We start from the raw sequence: 18,683 nt of genomic DNA on the forward strand, positions 1-18,683 counted from the left end.
GTTTTTGGCTCGAAAATGGATCTGTGGTTGGTTCCTTCAACAACTTGATAGCTATTTCTATCATAGTTTCTTTTCTTTCTTTCTTTCTTTTTCTTTTTTTTTTTTTTTGGTTGGTATGGGTTGCTTTCTTAGAATTGTTAAGTATTTTCCTATTTTTTCTAATCTTCGTCTTGCATAAATGTAGTATCGAAGATCGGAGCATATTTAGAATTTCGTTTTCTTTTTATTTTATTCTATCATCGGAGCATATGCTGCAATGGCCTATGGTTTGTGGTGGGGGTGGAAAAATTATTTATTAGCATTAGTCATTGGCTATATTCAAGTCTTAATTGCTTTGTTTTCTTAATTCATAGAGGCATATACTTGTGTCAATTTGGATAGTGATTATATAAGATTTATTGCTTTATACTCTTTGTTACAGTTTATAGATAGCCAAGAAATGCCTCCACCTAATTATGAAATTTCAAAAAAATCAAAACATAATGCAAGGTGGGATTTGGTTACAACTAAAACGTTACTTCAAGTTTGTATGGATGAGATTCGTAAGTGTGGAAAACCAAGAATTTCATTTAGAACTAAAAAATGGAAAGTTGTAGTAGAGGAATTTAATACTCGTGCTAATAAAAACTATACCCAAAAGCAATTGAAAAATAGACTGGGTAGTCTAAGAAATGAATGGACTTTATGGAAACAATTAAAAGGCAAAGAAACAAGTTTGGGTTGGAACCATAACACAGGAACCATCGAAGCTGATGCCACATGGTGGAAAGCCAAAATAAAAGTAGGTATTTTAAATTTTATATATTTCAGCTACTGTAAATTATTTTATATATGCAGATCGTTTAAAAGTTTCTTTGATGTTTGTGTAGGCCAATTCAAAATATGCCAAATTTCGGTATCATGGGCTAGAACATGCTGATGAATTAGAATTTATATTTGAGAATACAGTAGCCACCAGTCAAAATGCATGGACACCAACAATGGGTATACCAATTGAAGATATTGTCAAATCTGTAAATATAACTTTGCTATAAGACAATGTTGAATTTGATGCTGAAGAATTCACTTATGATGAAGATGACGGTGCTATGGTAAACACGTAAATCAAGAGCAAAAGAATGGTGCCAAAAAAAATGGGAAAAAAATGGCAAAGGGTAAGTCAAAAACTAGGACTGGAGCAAGCTTGCAAAGAACATTGGAATGATTGTGTGAGGCAACAGAAAGTCATAACACAGCTTAAAGTGCTAAAATTTCAATTTCGTCACAAGCCATAGAACAATATAGTATTTCAGAGTGCGTTTGAGCAATAAAATCTCTACAAAGTAAAGGGAGATTGAGTGCAAATAAATTTAATTTTGCACTACAATTGATTAAAAAGGAAGAAAATAGACTTATTTTTATTTGTTTGCCAAATTTAAGTGATAAGCTAAATTGGATTCAATATGAGCATAATCTATCAAAAAACTCTCATGGTAGTAATTGATTAGTTTAGGATTTGATTATTTATTTTAGGTTGATATTGAACTTTAAACTACTTTTTCTTTGTATTTGTGTTTCTTGTTATATGTAATTGAATTGGTGTATGAAAGAATTTCCTATTTTTTATGTTATATTTGTTTGAACTATTATTTGTACTATTTGATTTATTTGAAATAATATTTGGTTTTAATTGATATATTTGGATTTCTACTTATGTATTTTGATATTATCAAACAGATGTCTTCTAATGAAATCAAAACACCAATACAAGTTATAAAAAGAAGAAAATGTGCAAAGTTTTATCAAAACATGTATAGAGAAGCTGCTACTATAATTGTATATCACATAAAATACTTAATGAAATAAGGAAACAAATTCAATTATTCTTATAGATAGAATTGGGTACGTGAAACTTTCAAACTTCGGGTGAAAGTTTAGAATGTTTGGTATGGAACCACATGTCGTATCGCAACTTACAGATACATTGATGAGTCAGGGATGGTTACATCCATCTAAAGACATGACAGCATTGAAGGCAGTCGTTATGTTTATTTGGACTTGTGCACATAGCAAAATAAATCGTAATGTCCAAAATAAATTTGAAAAATCGGGAGAAACTGTAAGTAGGAAGTTCAGTGAAGTGTTATAGATAGTTTATTAGCCAATGAAAGAGCCAAGGCTCTAGATTTTTAATTTGCAGAAGTTCCATCCAAAATTAGAAATGATCATAGATTTTAGCCTTATTTTCAAGGGTGCATTAGTGTTATAGATGGATCACATGTTCTTGTTATTCCTCCTGCAAATGATCAAATTTGTTTTATTGGTCACAAGGGATATCAACACACAATGTCATGTTAGTGTGTAATTTTGACATGTTATTCGCTTTTGTGGTTGTTGGTTAGCCTAGCACTACACATGACACCTGTATCTTTTCAACTGTGCTTGAAAAAATGAAAAACGTGTTCCCTCACCCTCTGAAAGGTACAACTTATAATTTTTATGATATAAAGTTTATCATTCTATATATTTATCTCTTAATTTTTTTAATGAACTCGTACTGAAACTTTTTAACTTTTTTTTTAGGTAAATATTATGTAGTGGATGCTGGTTATCTTAATATGAAAGAGTATCTAGCTCTTTATAAAGGTGAAAGATATCACATTCCTGATTTTAGAGGTTTTAGTTAGCCAAGAGGTTTTAGTTAGCTAAGAGGTTTTAGTTAGCCAGAAGGTGTAGAACAAACATTCAACCATGGACATTCTTCATTAAGAAATGTCATTGAACGAACAATTAGAGTTTGAAAGAATATGTGGCATATTTTACGTGATATGAAGCCATTTCCGTTGATAAAATAGGGAAAGATTATTGTTGCAACAATAACATTTCATATATAACTACATTAGACAGTATGGTGTTATAGATGAGGAATTTGACAGATGTAATCATAATTCCAATTATATTCTTGAGAGTCAAGAAGGAAGAAGTAATGATGAATAAATGAGTTTTTATATTTATAGAAGAGCATTCGATGATAGTTATATGAGTAGAGTTTGCATTCAAATAACTGTTGCATTGATGGAAAATATAAATTGTTGATTTATGAGTTATCTATAAATTATTTGTGAAACTACATTTTTATGATTTATTATTAATTATAAACTTTAGATTATATAAAAATACTTTTTATATTTCCAAAAACTTGTTTTAAATAAATAAAGAAATAAAGTTAACTTTTTTTATTTTGAACAAAAGAATTCGTGATTAATAGAAATTTATTTATTAATACTTTTTAGGGTAATTTTAATCAAAATTAGAGTTTATGTAAGTTGTTTTGCCAAACAACTTATATATAAAAAAGATATTATAAAAAGTAAATTTATAAAATAATTTTATTTTAATTTTATTATTTTTCATAAAAACTTCATAATAACTTTTAAGTTAAAAAAAAAAAACCAACTAAGCCCATGGATGTTAATTCAATCAAATCTACATCCATATATATAATCAAATATAAGAGTTCAAATCAAATTGTATTTTTATTTCTAATCTGTTGGGTTATTTGGTCTATTTTAATTATTTGATTTGATTTGAACTCTTAAATTATAACACAATAGACCTTCACATATGTATTCCTAATATAACATATATATATATATATATATATATATATATATATATATATGTATAACCTAAAATATCTACAGGTACGTGGCCCTACATAATTTCTGCCATGGGCGTTCATTCAACGAATAATACATTCCGCTGGTCGGGTTTCTTTCTGTTGCTTCTATTGTAGCGGCTTGATGGCGGACTAATAATGTTATTCACAGTCGTAACTATCTGCCAAGTTCAGCTGGCATACTTCGTAATCAAAGCCAATACGGAAACAGGTCGGCGATGACAAAAACAAATGCAAAACAATGACGCGGAGTCCCCATTTTTTTTGCCAATATTTCCTCTCCCATTTCGAAACTCTTCCATTAAGACAACTCATGTTCCCACCGGTCAATATCCGACTAGTTTGGCATATTGAAAGCAAGCGATGTCTGCCTGTCTTATCTTGCTAATGCACGTAATGTTGGAAGCCCTGTCTCATCTTCATCTATAGTTCAGTGCACCCAATGCTGCACACCTGAAACCGTATACCTGAACCCTCAGCTGGTATACGGTTTTTCTTGCTATCCCATAGACAGTTCAGCCACGTTCTCTTACAGGCCGACAGTTTCCACTGGATTTAGGCTTTTAACTTTACAATTAAGTATTTTCAAGGGTCATTTCGGATTTTATCTAATACATTAAATATGTGAAATTTTTTTGACTTTGTAAACAAATTTGATTGGCTGGTATTCATTTGCATATTGAATTGAAAGTTATCGTACAAGTGAAGGCCAGTCAAACCTTTATGTGGCTAAAAATATCAATGGGGCCGAGACGATGATGACTTCCTTGACAAATCAAACCAACTCCCATTATAAACATTAAATACAGAATCTTGCACATTGGTTAGCACATATGGAGAAGGGCATGATCGTCTGGGCAGTAATTTTCATTACATTACTTTCCAAAGATAATTGGAAAACGGCTTGAGACAGGAAAGTTTGAACTTTGAATGTTAAGTAAGCCTTTGCTTTTACAACGAAGTGTCAAAACGAAGAGTAAGGGTGATAGCAACTGGCACCAGCCTTCTCAAAGGCAGCTACTCGACTCCATAACTAAAAATATAATCCATTCACTATATATTTCCTGAATTTGGGGTCTTTCGATTCCAACCCATCTTTTGCTCAGTTTTGTTTGCTAGCTATTCTAAGAGGGAAAGAGAAAGAGAGAGATGGGTACTTTGCCACCAAGGTCTGTAGCAGTGCATGAAGGAGAAGATCATGTCAAGGTTTCTCAAGAACAACAACAAAAGGAGCTTGATGCCGGTGCTCTCTTTGTCCTTAAATCCAAAGGTACAAATATAGTATAGTATATACACTGTAACCCTTTTATAGCTCTGTTTCTTTCTTTATTAACTCCTTCGCAATGATTTTCTTCGTTCTCCTTTCATCTTAAACATGATCATTGCTGTGCAAGAAACTCTTAAGCATGATCATGTTGGTCTTTTTCTGGCCCTCTTCTCCTTCTCCCTTATCTTTTGCATAAATCAAGGAAATCCATAACAAGATCATCTTCTTCATTTAGCTTTCTCTTAAAACTCCAACGACTCTCTTCTTTTTGTCTTGTATATATGTCAGTGTATCTGACATTTTTTTTGTTTTCCTTTTCAACATAAATGTGTGATTCAGAGTTTTATCTTGATATCTTATCACAGAGTCCAAGAATTCTCATTTCTTATTGGTAATACTTTTTCTTTGGGTGTAATAGATCCATTTATATTGGCTGATGTTGACCAAACATACACCATGAACATGAACTTAAATGCTTACAGCAAACTCTTGATTATTATAGGACATTTTATTTTTTATAAAGGTTTTTTTTTTGGCAAGTGGATAAAGAAAACACCATGTGAATTTTATAAAGCGATTTTAATAATACTCTCTCTTTGCACTACCTTGCACCTATATTGTACCCTTCACAATTCCACAGGATATGAGATAATGAAAATACTTTTTTTCTTTTTCTTTTTCTTTTGACTTGAGAAAATGGGAAATTAAATATGACACTTTGAATATAAAGAACTGTTGTTGTCTAGCATCAACTAGAGTACCATCCTGTCAATATTATCATTTTCCTCATCCCATATTAATTGCTAAAATTCAAATTTTCAAAACTTTCTTGTGTAAAATAAATTAAAAAAATGGCTTTCAATCTATTGTTTTTATGATAAAATTAAAAAAAAATAGCTCATAGTTTCATATTGTACTGTTATTACTTAACATAAAAACAATTCTATAGACATAGTATACTGATTTGTCAAAATGGATAGTAACATAACTTATTGATATAATATGATGAAGTGGTTACATGATAATTTTACTTTTCACTATGATAATCAGCATGTCATGTTACTACTAAGTGGAAGTAAAATGATAAATGTTATTTTAATTAACGATAATCAGTCAATAGTTAATTATAAAATAATTTATTTTATTTAAAATAAAAATATAAAAATTTAATTAGATATATTTAAAAAATAAAATTTTATTTAATCACATTTTTCTTACGGGGTTTTATATCTTTGACCGATGATTTGGCCTTACCCTTCGGGCAATGTCTTGAGCATTATTGGCACACTTCCATTAATCTTAATCTTTACGCATGCTTATCAGCTACGTGGTGAAATCACTGCCTCTATTTTTCTATTTTGTTTTCTCTTTCATCGTTAACCAAACTTAGAACTGTGACAAATATGATTTTGTCAAAGAACAAAAAAGCAAAGGAAAGGTGGCGTACTGGCAATAGCCAACAAAACCGCAAAGTTTGAATTGTCTTACTGTTGTTTGGCGTGTTGGTAAATTGAACAGGATCATGGCTGCACTGTGGTTACCACTTGTCGACATCAATAGTTGCACCGCCGCTGCTCAGTCTCCCATTCGCTTTCACCTTCCTCGGATGGGCTGCCGGAATTTTCTGTCTGGTGATCGGAGCTCTGGTCACTTTCTATTCCTACAATCTGCTGTCTCTTGTCCTTGAACACCATGCTCAATTGGGTCGTCGACATCTTCGTTTCAGAGACATGGCCAATGACATCTTGGGTAAGCACTTGAAAATTAATAATCTAATCTATTCTTTGAATAATATTATTTATTAAATTATATGAAAAGAAAAAACAAGAAGCTATATACGAAAGAAATTGCTTCTTCATTTGCATTATTGAGACAATCGCCCTTCTCAATGTCAGTTGTACTGAGTAACTCAATAAACACACATAAATGCCTGTAACCAAGTCTGACCATAGACCCCTCCTCCCTTGCCATAATTTCATGTGTCATATATGTAGTACCCCATTAAATACCATTACACCTGCAAAATGGTGAATGGTGCAAATTTAAGGAGTACACTTTCCAATTTTTCTCAAAATTGACCGATTGATGAAAGTGGTGGACACCAGAAATCCACCAAATCCATGGAGCATGCCAATACCAATAGGAGGCCTCTATCTTATCTAGGCAAACATGTATGATTGCGGTATGCAATATTGTTGTATAGTTGTATAGTAATTAGAATTTTGATGCTTGTTGCTTGTAATTTTTTTATTTAAATGCTTTTTAATTTTAAAAATTATTTGTATTTTTTGTGTATTAATATATATGTTATTGTATAAAATAAGTAAACATTTCAAATGTATTATTTGACCTTATTTTATTTCATTTTAATACAGTACATTATATTTTGTTACAAATTTTCCACTTTCATTTCTTTCTTTTTGAAAATTATAAAAATAATAGTATGACATAAAATTTTTTTTATAAAACATATAATCTATTTAAATAAATAATATAATTAATCATATTACACTTACCATATAAAAATAAAATAATTAGCTTTTAAAATAAAATAAAAAAATTGAAAATTCAATTTTAACGTTTACTTTATAATTAGAATAATAAATTAAAATCAACTTTAATACTCTACATTATGATTAATTAGCATTAATTATATCTTTTTAATGTTTATTACCATAAAATTAATAGTCGATTGATATATTTTTTATCTAAAAATCCTATATGATTTTTCCAATATTATACAATAATATAGAACAACTTAAAAAAATTAGAAAAAGCTCTCTTTCTTCTTTAATCTTTTAAGTTTTTTTCTTTTTTTTTTTTCTTCCCTCACCTTGTTATTTTTTAATAAAAGAAAAAGAAATTGTGTTGGAATTGTAATTTCCTTGCTTGACAATTGTAAAGCAATTACAACCTCAGGGTAATTGATGACCGGTGTATCTTTGGTATGGTGGAGTTAGGTATCTTTCTTTGCAGCCTGGGGTCAACCTCCTGTTCACACATTGACTCATTGTACAGCCATTTTCCGTCTTTCAGTTTGTCTATTTGCTCAGCCTCCTTTCATAGCCAAGTAGGCCTTTAAAGTCCTCATTGCACGAGCAAAGAAATAGTTAGAACTAAACTTCGGCAGACGACCTTTTTGACTTTTTGTCCAATATTATGAACAATCATGTACTTTATTTATTTATTAAAAATAAATACGCTTTATTGATTCGAACCATAAATGCACACATGACACTTCCATACAAGGAGATGAACATTATGCTATACTGACTGCTTGGTAATGATCTAACTAATGTGAAGGGCCAAGATGGGGTCGTTACTATGTTGGACCAATTCAATTCATGGTCTGCTTTGGTGCTGTTATTGCCTGCACTCTTCTAGGTGGACAATGTATGAAGGTCAGCTTCAAGTCTCATCCTTTTTCCTTTTTTAGAATTTCTAGTTCTTCAAGTTAGTGCTATTAACTATATAAATAAGCTGTTGAGTTTTCGAAATTCTTTTTTCCAATATCTGGCAGGCAATTTACTTGTTATCAGACCCAAATGGGAGTATGAAGCTTTACGAATTTGTGATTATATTTGGTGTCCTGATGCTGATATTAGCTCAAATCCCATCTTTTCACTCATTAAGGCATATTAACTTGATATCCTTGATTCTATGCCTAGCCTATAGCGCCTGTGCTACTGCTGGTTCCATATATATAGGTAATTCTGCAGACTACTAACTCATTGCATTATCAGTTTGATGAAATAATTATACGTAATAGTATGTATTACTCTTTCCAGGGAATTCATCCAAGGGGCCAAAAAAAGATTATAGCCTGAAAGGTGACACAGAAAGCCGGATTTTCGGGATCTTCAATGCCATTGCCATTATTGCCACAACTTATGGCAATGGTATCATTCCAGAAATTCAGGTTCCCCATAATTTTTCCAAACAGTTTCGGTTTCAGATTGTTAAATGCTGCAATACTGTCTGTATAAACGTAATTGTAATGATTAAATGCTGTTATAAAGGTAACAAACTTTTGTGTATGAATTTGATTTCAGGCAACGATCGCACCACCAGTGAAAGGGAAGATGTTCAAAGGATTATGTGTTTGCTATACAGTGCTTACAGTGACTTTCTTCAGTGTTGCAATATCTGGTTATTGGGCGTTTGGCAGCGAATCTGAAGGCCTTCTACTCAGCAATTTCTTGGATGATGGGAGACCTTTGGTGCCGAAATGGTTCATCTTGATGACTAACATCTTCACCATTTTCCAACTATCAGCAGTTGGTGTGGTGAGAACCTACCTTCCCTTCGGCCCCTTCTTTTTCATTGTTCATATATTTTGTAAATTCGTTCAATAATGCGGTTGTCTGTCACAGGTCTACTTGCAGCCAACAAACGAAGTGCTTGAAAGAACTCTTGCAGATCCAAGTAGCAAAGAATTCTCTGCCCGTAATGTTATCCCAAGGGTAGTTTCTAGATCATTGTCTGTTGTTATAGCAACAACAATTGCAGCAATGCTTCCATTTTTTGGAGACATCAATTCTGTCATTGGAGCTTTTGGTTTCATGCCTCTCGACTTCATCTTACCTGTTGTTTTCTTCAACTTGACATTTAAGCCATCGAAGCGGAGTCCCATTTTTTGGTTGAATATTACCATTGCAGTGGTGTTCTCTGCACTGGGAGTCATAGCAGCAGTTGCAGCAGTAAGACAAATTGCTCTTGATGCCAAAACTTATCGGTTATTTGCTAATGTGTGATGATCAAAGCCAAGTTTATCACTGGCTCGCCCTGTATCTAGTATAATGCCAGCTTCATTAAAGAAGGGAGAACCGGCTCTGCCATCACATATTATCATCAATGGTTATTGTTCTTTAACCAATGAACAAAAGCAATCTCCCAATGCCTCAAATCTAAAGAATGAATTCAATGAAGCTGCAGAAAGATTCAAAATATTTGATTCAAATTGAAGTAATAAAGAATTTAAAACCACAGTTTGCTTGCCATTGAATTCTTCACAAGTTTAAAGCAGAAGATTATCGGTGAATCATCTGCTCCTTGCTCGTCAATAAACAAACTGGTTAATCTAATTCTCATACAACATAATTGTAAAAAGTTCCTGTATCTCTTCATGTCAAGTTCCGAAACAACAGGATCTTATGAAATGGGCCTAAATTAGCCAGTGTGTTTTACACTAAATATTACAGAAACAACAACAATATATAAATCCCAAATTTAATATATTAAGAACCAGAGTCAATGGCAAAAGTCTTGCATTGCTGCTGTAGAACTACAATACGCTGCTCATTACTTCCTGAAGAAGCCTACGTCACTATGCAACACCTAAAAATAAACAAAAACAGAAAGAAAGATAAAGGCAGAATTTTACTTGACCTCGCTGTCCAACCCAAATTGATGCTGGATAAAATGCATAGACTATATTCACAAAGAGCGAAAGAGGGGGACGAGAGGTTGAGGAAAACAGAGATGATGTACCTTGGTCCTTTTATTGCATCTCAGGGACATTGAGATCAGTTTCTGGAGTTATCATCTCATCAGATTTGGGCTGTGAGGCTGGCAAGGTCTGCAAGTAGTCTGGACTAACACTTTGTGGAGAGGTAGGGTTGAAGTCCTGGTTTTCAGCAATCACAGTACCTGCTCTCACGGGATCGTCTTTCTGCGAGTTGTTTGGATCAACACGTTTTAGAGAAGCAGAGTTGAGGATGTGGTTTTCGGCAACAACCTTATCTGATTCCATGGGACGTGCTCTCACAGGAACCGGTGCTGGGTTACAGTTCTCATCATCATCATCTGCCGTTCCAGTAACTTGAATGGGGAGATTCACCATTTTTGAACTGGCAGAATCGTTGAATGATGTCGAACGTCCTGCTGAATACTTCCTTTTGATTCCACGACAGATGGTTTGCTTGAAACTGCCAACAACAAGCTGATGAACCCAGGGGAACACAAAATGAGTGCAAAAGTTACTATGAATTGAATGAGTGTTAGATCTGCTTAAAATGATCAATCCAGGAAACAATTAATTTAAGTTAATAACACAGAGAGCTGCAATGATTAAAAGTAAGTAGCATCTGCACATTAACTACAAGTAAAGTTAATAAGTTATATCCAATGATCAAGTGAATGAACAGTATATTGCTCCAATCACAAACATGGAATCGGTCTTTTATGTCCACTTCTGTTGCTTCCAACAAAGGCATTTTGATTATCATTTGATTCCTGATATAGCAGATGGCACGCTATTCTTGGCTTATGTTAATATGTAGATTGGCAGGAAAGGTTTTACTTGGATAGCCCCAGGGCCAGCTGCTACCAGTGGACCTGCAACAGTTCCACCGAAAACTTGTCCATGATTATTAGCCAATGAAACACTCAGCAGACCATTTCTGCGACGAGTGCCCAGTTCACCAGACACAACGGAAGAACCAGCGAGAGTAAGAATTTCAAACCATCCCTGCAATAAGGGGTGCAAATTAGTGTTCAACCCTTGTTGAATGGTACTGGTTCTGAAACAGCAAATTTTCACACTGAAACCATAAGGCAGAAATCAATGTAATGTATTAAAACATTAAAATCAACAGATGCTACAAATTTCTACACAGGAATATTCTTTGTTGCAAACTTTTTGCTTCCAATTATATAACAATGATCTCTTTGCACTTCAAACATTTCTAAAAAAAAAACTCGGGATTTTAATGTGAAAGAAGCAATGTTTGGATGAATATAAATAGACATAATGAATAAAAGGTAGCCGAACTATGTTAAACAAAAAAAAAAGGGCTATTCAAATGTTATAATCTTATTGAACTAAGCTCTCTATATTGCATAATCTAGTAGCCAATGCTCAATATAGAATATATTAAAAACATAATGAACCCAGACAATTAGCTGCATACAGAAATAAGAGCCACCAAAGTTCTTTTACAGCATTGACAATGAAGGCACTCTATCTTTCTAACCTTTCTTTTATTAAATATATAACCTGAGAAACACTACACTAAAAACTTCCAAGTTCACAGTTACGAGATAATGAAAATAATTATACAACTTGTGAACACTACATATCTTTTCTGCTTAGGATGTACCCATGTATTGCAATTAGCTATGTCCATGATGAATTGTGCAGCCATACCTCATATGTCACACTTCCAACAGGTGTACCAGGCTTGTGCAGGGTAACACTGGAGACTGCACCACTAGCAGTAAGAACACAAACTGAACGAGGACCGGTTACACAAAATGATCCTATCTTACTAACAAGATCCTGTGAAGTAAAAACAAAACTCAGAACAAGTTCTTCCATGGTAGGTTAACTAAAAACTTTAAAGTTATGAGACAGAAATAGAATGTAGAAAGACTAAGCAATAACTTAATTTTCACTTCATATATATATATTTATATAACATTACCTCTCCTGGGAACACCGACAGTACATGAGGGGTAAAGCTTGCTCCAGCTGTGTCCATATATTCACCTTAACGAAAGAAGATCAAGCGTGATAGTAAGACATTTGATTAATTGAAGTGCATCAAGCCCCAAAGGATCTAAATTCTAGATTGAAAATGTGTCTTAAATGAAGCAAGCTCATTTATACTTACACCATATACACAAGTAAAGGAATGGGTTAGTCAAGGGGTGCACTATATCCACATTTTGTCCTTGCTTTGTTTCATTAATTTACCTTAATTATGAACTTTAGAACGCAGTAGCTGCCCATAAAGGAGCAAAACTGAGGCCCTATTCACCTGATAATTAATTAGCAGAGACATAAAGCTATAGAGGTTGACTTCGTTGAGCCTCTCTGCTTGAATAAATTGCAGCATTACCACATGTGGAACCTGCTTGTAGCTAGCTATGGCAACCGATCGAGATTCAAAAAGGTTGTCGACTAATATTCCTAATCAACTTCTCACACATTCTAAAAGAATATTAGCCTTGCTACGATGATGCCCAAATCTTGCATTTCAAATTTGTTATATATTCAAAATGATATAACAGATGCATAGAATAAATAATTATTTTTAGTTCAATCAAACAAAACTGGAAAAGGTAAAACACAGAAGCTCTATAATATTGTGGGAAAAAAATGCCCCCACTAATAAAATGCTATGATTTACCTCAGCCATCCGATATATTATTCAGTATCATCCACAAGAAATAAAACAACCCACTATTTATATGTGTAATTTTGATAAGTTATAAGAAACTTCTCACTAGTAAATCTGAGTACATGCAGTACTATTATTTATAGGTATCATTTCAATTGAACTCAAGAAATATTTATATATATATACATAAGTAGTAGCCAATTAGTCAGCAACCCTCTCAACTCCATATCCGCTGTGAAAAGTTTAAGATTTTGCCATTGTCAACAGATTTACGAAACTGTGTATGGGTTTTACAAATGATCAACTGAATTAAACCAATAAACTAACATAATAATCGATAAAATATTGTAATTATGACATGCCAAACATATATAAATCCAACGTTACAAAAGCAAAACCATAAAGCAAGATTAAAAGAAAAGATACGAAATCAAAGTGTCGACATTAAAACTTTTAAGTATTTCAAATTGTTGGCAACGATATCTCACCATGAGAAGCCAAAGTCTGAAGCTTCCCAGTACCCTTAGGCCTTCCCCGAGCCCGTTTTGAGGAAGAACTCGGCATGGAAGAAGGCGGCGAAGACGCCGTTGGTGGTGGGAGAGGTTCCAAAGATCCAATGTTCGACACACCGTCAGTTGTCTTGAGCCTCCCCTTCCCTTTCTTCTTTTTGTTAATATTTTCTTTACCAGTTGCACCACCACCTGACCCTTCTCCAGGCTCCGAAGCCCCTGTTTCATCAGCTGCAACTTGAAGCTCTCCTTGAACCTCCTGGCTCTCTGCGGAATTAACCTTTTCGGCGTTAACCTGAGACTGTTTCCCGTCATCAGAAGCAGAGTCATGGGATGGCGTTGTAGTTTTGTCCTCCATGAACACTTTTCAATGCAAAACCTGAAGAAACAAGGAGGAAAAAAAAGAACGTAAAAGATATGATATTGCAAAGGATTTTACTGCAAGAAAGAAGGCTAAAGAGGCTTGAAAAGCCAACGTTGGAGTGAACAGTAAGCGCCAGAAAATAGATCTTAGTGAAGCCTGGACAATACAACAGAAAAGATGGGAGTGAATGTAATATTTTTGTTCATCTTTATATTTGGAGGAGCCGTTTTTCTTATATTCCAATAATACCCATTTAGAATTTTTTTTATTTATTAATTTGTAGGGTTTTATAAGAGAGAATGACAAAATTAAATTGTTAAAATAAAATTTATTTTTTTACTAATTAATGGAAAGGGGATCTTTTGATTTATGAAATTAAAAATAAATCTCATTTATTAAGCAACTTTTTATGATTATTATTGATTTTTTTATTATAATTATGAGATATCATTTCCAAATATATTAACTAAATATTGGAAATATATTTATTATTATTCGCGTTAGTTATATTTAGGAATTTGTTTTGAATTTTTAAGAAATAATTTGTTACAGTTGTAATGACCACAAAACTAAAACCACGTGGAAAATTTTCGCTGTCAATGATTAAAATTATGATATTGTACAACGAAGATACTAAACATTTGAATCAACTTTGTCAAGTTATGATTTTACATTAGCATACAATGAATAAGATAAGCTCAGAAAAAAATAAATAAATTTTACCTGTAATGATAAATTCGACTACATTTTTTTTCAATGCAATTTTACTTTTTGAGATACATGAGTTTTTACCATTCAAGTTCTAATGCTTCACTGTCACGTAATTATCCTAAAATTACATATCACGGATGAGGTAAGATTTATCGAGTCGGAGAAAATTATCTTTCATTACATAACTCAATATCATATGTATCAAAAAAATATAATTGTCTTAAAACCCCAGCTATAGAACCATATATAAAATATAGTCTATAAAAGCTGGTTTTAAAATTTTAATATGTAACTCTTTGTCTTGTACATGTAAATATTAAAAGAATTACAATTATGGGTGTGAGAGGTGGATGATTGTATTACGAATTTTACATTAGTAAAATATTGAATAAATCTTGAATTTATAAATAAATATTTTTTTTTTACTTAATAAACATCTTTTGAATTGAAAACATAAATTATAACAAGTAGTATTAAAACAGACTCAAATCTTTACTTATATGAAACTAGGGTAAGAATTCCTCTGCCCCGAAGACTAGGGGTAAAGAGAAGTGTAAGGATTCCTCTACCCATAGACCCGGAGACAAGGGTAAAGACGGAGATAAGGGTAAAGAGAAGTGTAAGGATCCCTATACCAGACCAAACCAGGGGTAAAAAGAAGTGTAAGGATTCCTCTACCCATAGTCTCAGAGACCAGGGGTAAAGAGAAGTGTAAGGATCCCTCTACCCATACCTAGGAAAACCCATAGACCCGTGTAAGGATTGCTTTACCCATAGACCCTTTGGAAGGATCCCTCTACCTATAGACGCGTTGAAGAATTCCTCTACCCATAAGCCTGGACCAAGGGTAAAAAGAGCTAGTGAACATCTCTAAGAGTTAAAGATGACCAGTGTAAGGATCCTTTTACCCATAAACCGACTAGTGAACATCTCTAATAAAATATTGCCCTACCCATAAACCCAAACCAGCTAGTAAACACCTCTAAAAGTTAGGGTGAATAGGGTGAATCTTGAATTTATAAATAAAAATCTTTTTTTCATTAATAAACACATCTTTTAAATTAAAAACGTAAATCCGTGACATTTGATTGACTAAGAGCTAGCATTTGTTATTCTTGTTAGGCTATTTAATGTTGATCGTTCCTTTTGGGCTTCTGATTTTTTGTATGTCTACAAGGCCCTTTTGGAATTTTATTGAATAGCTGTAGCTGTAAAGCATTTATGTTAAGATTGGGCTGCACATTTGGACCTCTAGCGGGCTTTCGGGGAGAAGAGTTTGTGATCATTTTCAATTTAGTCGGTAAAAATACTAAAATTGGATAAAATTGTAGTATCCATAGCCTACATTCATATATTCCTCATTCTTGCCAAAAAAGAGTCATATATTCTTAACTCCGGTAACAAAAGAAGCTTAAGGGAAAAAAAAAAAAAAAAGAACAACTCAGCTGCGAAGGGCAAGCTTAGTTTCAGTTTATTTCAGATCTGTCATACAAAATTGGAGATGGAGCAATGAAGATATAATACTGCTAACAGCATTCAAAAGAAAGCTGTAAAATATTCCACATTTGTCAATCCATATCATCTAAATGTCCAAATTGCTGCTTCCAGTGAGACTGTGCTTCTTCAGGTGTCCGAAATGTCCAGATGTGAGACTTGGCTCTCTCACGAGTTTCCAGAATTTCCTGTATTCAGTAGGGTCCAATTTGTTACCTTTGAACAGAGCACAAGGAAAAATGCAAAGTGTAATTTGAAGTTTTCTCTAGGTGAAAAAACCAAATACTTGAGCAGGCGCTACACCTGTGCACAGCACCTTGAGTCATCCGTTCCATTCACCCGGATGTTATCATATTAAGCATTCACAATAAAAACGCTAAATTTTCTTATTCCCCCAGGAGATAAATTCTTTAGTTTAAACACTATCATATAGTATTAGATATAAACAGGTAAGCTTAGGCCTTAGGACTTCTTTTTGCCATCTCACAAACTTTCTTCACCGTCACATGTATCAAGGGGCTTCGGTTTTTCCACTTAACAAGGCACAATATTGGTGTCTTACCTCTTCATCTAGAAAATAATTGTACTCCCTCCGTCCCATTTTCTTCACTCATCTTTCCTTTGTTGAATATCCCAAAATTATGTACTTTCCTTTTTTAAACACTCAATTCTCTTACTTTTTTATATTATAAAATTATTCTTTTGTGATACTCTTTTTTTTTTTTTTTTACATTTTGGAATTAAAAATTATGTTATATCAATTTTATAAACAAATATTTAAACCCTTAATATAAATTACACTAAAATCGAAGTTTTTTATTATACTTCGTGAAGGTCAAAATAGGGACAAGCAAAATGTGACAGGGGGAGTATTTATTTATTTTTACTCTTACCATTATTATCTATTCAAATGTCTCAAAAAACAAATACGCAATAGAATTTCCACACTCCTTACATCCTGTGTACCCAAATTATTTGAACCACTAGAGCATCTAAAAGAACACAATCACTTTTTTAACTAAGATGTCATGATGATCCTCTCCACTCTTACAACTTCCTCCGTCATACCGAGCTCAGCCATTTAATCATTATACATCTTTCGTTTTCCACTTTATGCTTTAAACAGAAGGTTTTAATTGTCACTGAGGATAAGGTTAAATCCTTTTAACCTTGTTAAACATTTCAAAACTTTATTCATTATTAAAGAGATAAATTTGCAGCATATGAAGAGTAACTCTAAGTTATCAGTTGACACCTGACATATCTATATCTTTTTCATGATGCATCTTTGTTCTACGGCATTATTTACAATTTCTAAATATCCAGGAGTTAGGATCTTACACCAAGTACTTTTACTTCTTATTCCTAATGTGAATTTGTCGAATAAATTCTGATACATGTCCAATTACTTATAGTTTATTTTTCAATGACCCTGTAATGAATTTTTTAGCTAATGTAGCACCATTCAAGCATAAAGCAACTAGTTTCCAGAATAAAATTCAAACCATACAGAGCACCTTCAACCTCAATGAGCAAACTTCTAAGCTGCTGAGATTTCGAAAAAGTGCAATCAGAACTTAACTTCATAAGCATTTTTTGCATTCAAACATCAAATCAGCTGAAATGGCATTCATTAACAAATAACATGAAAATATGGATCGCTGACCAGATTAAGCCTTCATTTTTCTTTCTTAATATCTTTGCAATTTTGATTCTTGTAGAGGCATATTAGAACAATTGTTTCTTTAATCTTTTCCATCATTAAGTAATTAACTCCTATTTCCACCGCGTCTTTAAGCAAAGGAGAAAGGTTGCAAAGAAATTCAAATAAAAAGGAAATAATTATAAAAAAAATTAACAAGAGAGAGAAAAGGAAAGCTACCTGGAGTTGAGAAGAGGGCTTGGTTTTCAAAGACAAACAATCCCAAAGAGCATTCCATTTTCCAGAACAATTGTCAAGCACTCCCAGCCTATAATATTGCTGCATTTGATGAACCGGAGCTGCCCAATGGGTTTTAATAAATCAGATTTTCAAAAAAGAAAAAGAAAAAAGGAACATCTACAAATAAATAAATAAATTGAATGGAAAATCGAAATTCAAGATTCCATAATTAAGGAAAGCAGAGGAGGGCGTACAATAGCAGAACCAAAGAGCGTCGAAGCATTTGGAGCAGGATAGACGACGATGCGAAGTGGAGGATTCCTTCTCTACACTCATCTCCACCAAGCTTACCCGCTACGCTGACCTTGGCACTCCTCGTACCTTTCTTTGTTCTTGTTGCCCTTTCCAAAAGTGAAGGGAAAATTACCCAAAACAAAAAAGGTCCATTAAGGCGTCTATGGATGGGGCTTTTGCGCATTTTTGACAAATTGGGCTCCATTAAAGTCAAGTTTTGGACAGAGTTGGCGGCTTGGGATGTCAAACCCGAGACCAACTTTGCATGACTAAGAAAAGATTTTTGCGATGATGGCATAAGTTCTCAAGGACCCAAGAAAGATGGTTGTGTTCATGGTAGGGTCTCCAAGGGCTCCCATGACCAGGAATTCTGATAAGCAA

The 18,683-nt window shown here is 33.3% G+C and overlaps 3 protein-coding genes across 3 annotated transcripts; 1 reads left to right on the top strand and 2 right to left on the bottom strand.

Moving 5' to 3' along the window:
- Nucleotides 1-4,616: 4,616 nt before the first annotated feature.
- LOC18590408 (Transmembrane amino acid transporter family protein) lies at nucleotides 4,617-9,810 on the top strand. The gene is made up of 7 exons (XM_018128352.2): nucleotides 4,617-4,928; nucleotides 6,444-6,674; nucleotides 8,229-8,326; nucleotides 8,446-8,632; nucleotides 8,714-8,844; nucleotides 8,978-9,211; nucleotides 9,299-9,810. The coding sequence occupies exons 1-7, from the start codon at nucleotides 4,808-4,810 to the stop codon at nucleotides 9,677-9,679; spliced, it is 1,383 nt and encodes a 460-aa protein (XP_017983841.1). The 5' UTR covers nucleotides 4,617-4,807; the 3' UTR covers nucleotides 9,680-9,810.
- Nucleotides 9,811-9,852: 42 nt separating this feature from the next.
- Nucleotides 9,853-13,915, bottom strand: LOC18590409 (uncharacterized). The gene is made up of 6 exons (XM_018126927.2): nucleotides 13,537-13,915; nucleotides 12,350-12,414; nucleotides 12,073-12,204; nucleotides 11,227-11,394; nucleotides 10,416-10,866; nucleotides 9,853-10,262 (listed from the first exon to the last, which is right to left on the bottom strand). Exons 1-5 carry the CDS (start codon nucleotides 13,913-13,915, stop codon nucleotides 10,426-10,428), a joined length of 1,185 nt encoding a protein of 394 aa, XP_017982416.2. The 3' UTR covers nucleotides 9,853-10,262; nucleotides 10,416-10,425.
- Nucleotides 13,916-15,947: 2,032 nt separating this feature from the next.
- On the bottom strand, nucleotides 15,948-18,431 carry LOC18590410 (uncharacterized). The gene is made up of 3 exons (XM_007015905.3): nucleotides 18,263-18,431; nucleotides 18,009-18,127; nucleotides 15,948-16,314 (listed from the first exon to the last, which is right to left on the bottom strand). The coding sequence occupies exons 1-3, from the start codon at nucleotides 18,342-18,344 to the stop codon at nucleotides 16,201-16,203; spliced, it is 315 nt and encodes a 104-aa protein (XP_007015967.1). The 5' UTR covers nucleotides 18,345-18,431; the 3' UTR covers nucleotides 15,948-16,200.
- Nucleotides 18,432-18,683: the final 252 nt, after the last annotated feature.

This window comes from Theobroma cacao, chromosome 9 (genome assembly GCF_053813885.1).
Source record: "Theobroma cacao isolate CCN51 chromosome 9, ASM5381388v1, whole genome shotgun sequence".
Lineage (NCBI taxonomy): Eukaryota > Viridiplantae > Streptophyta > Magnoliopsida > Malvales > Malvaceae > Theobroma > Theobroma cacao.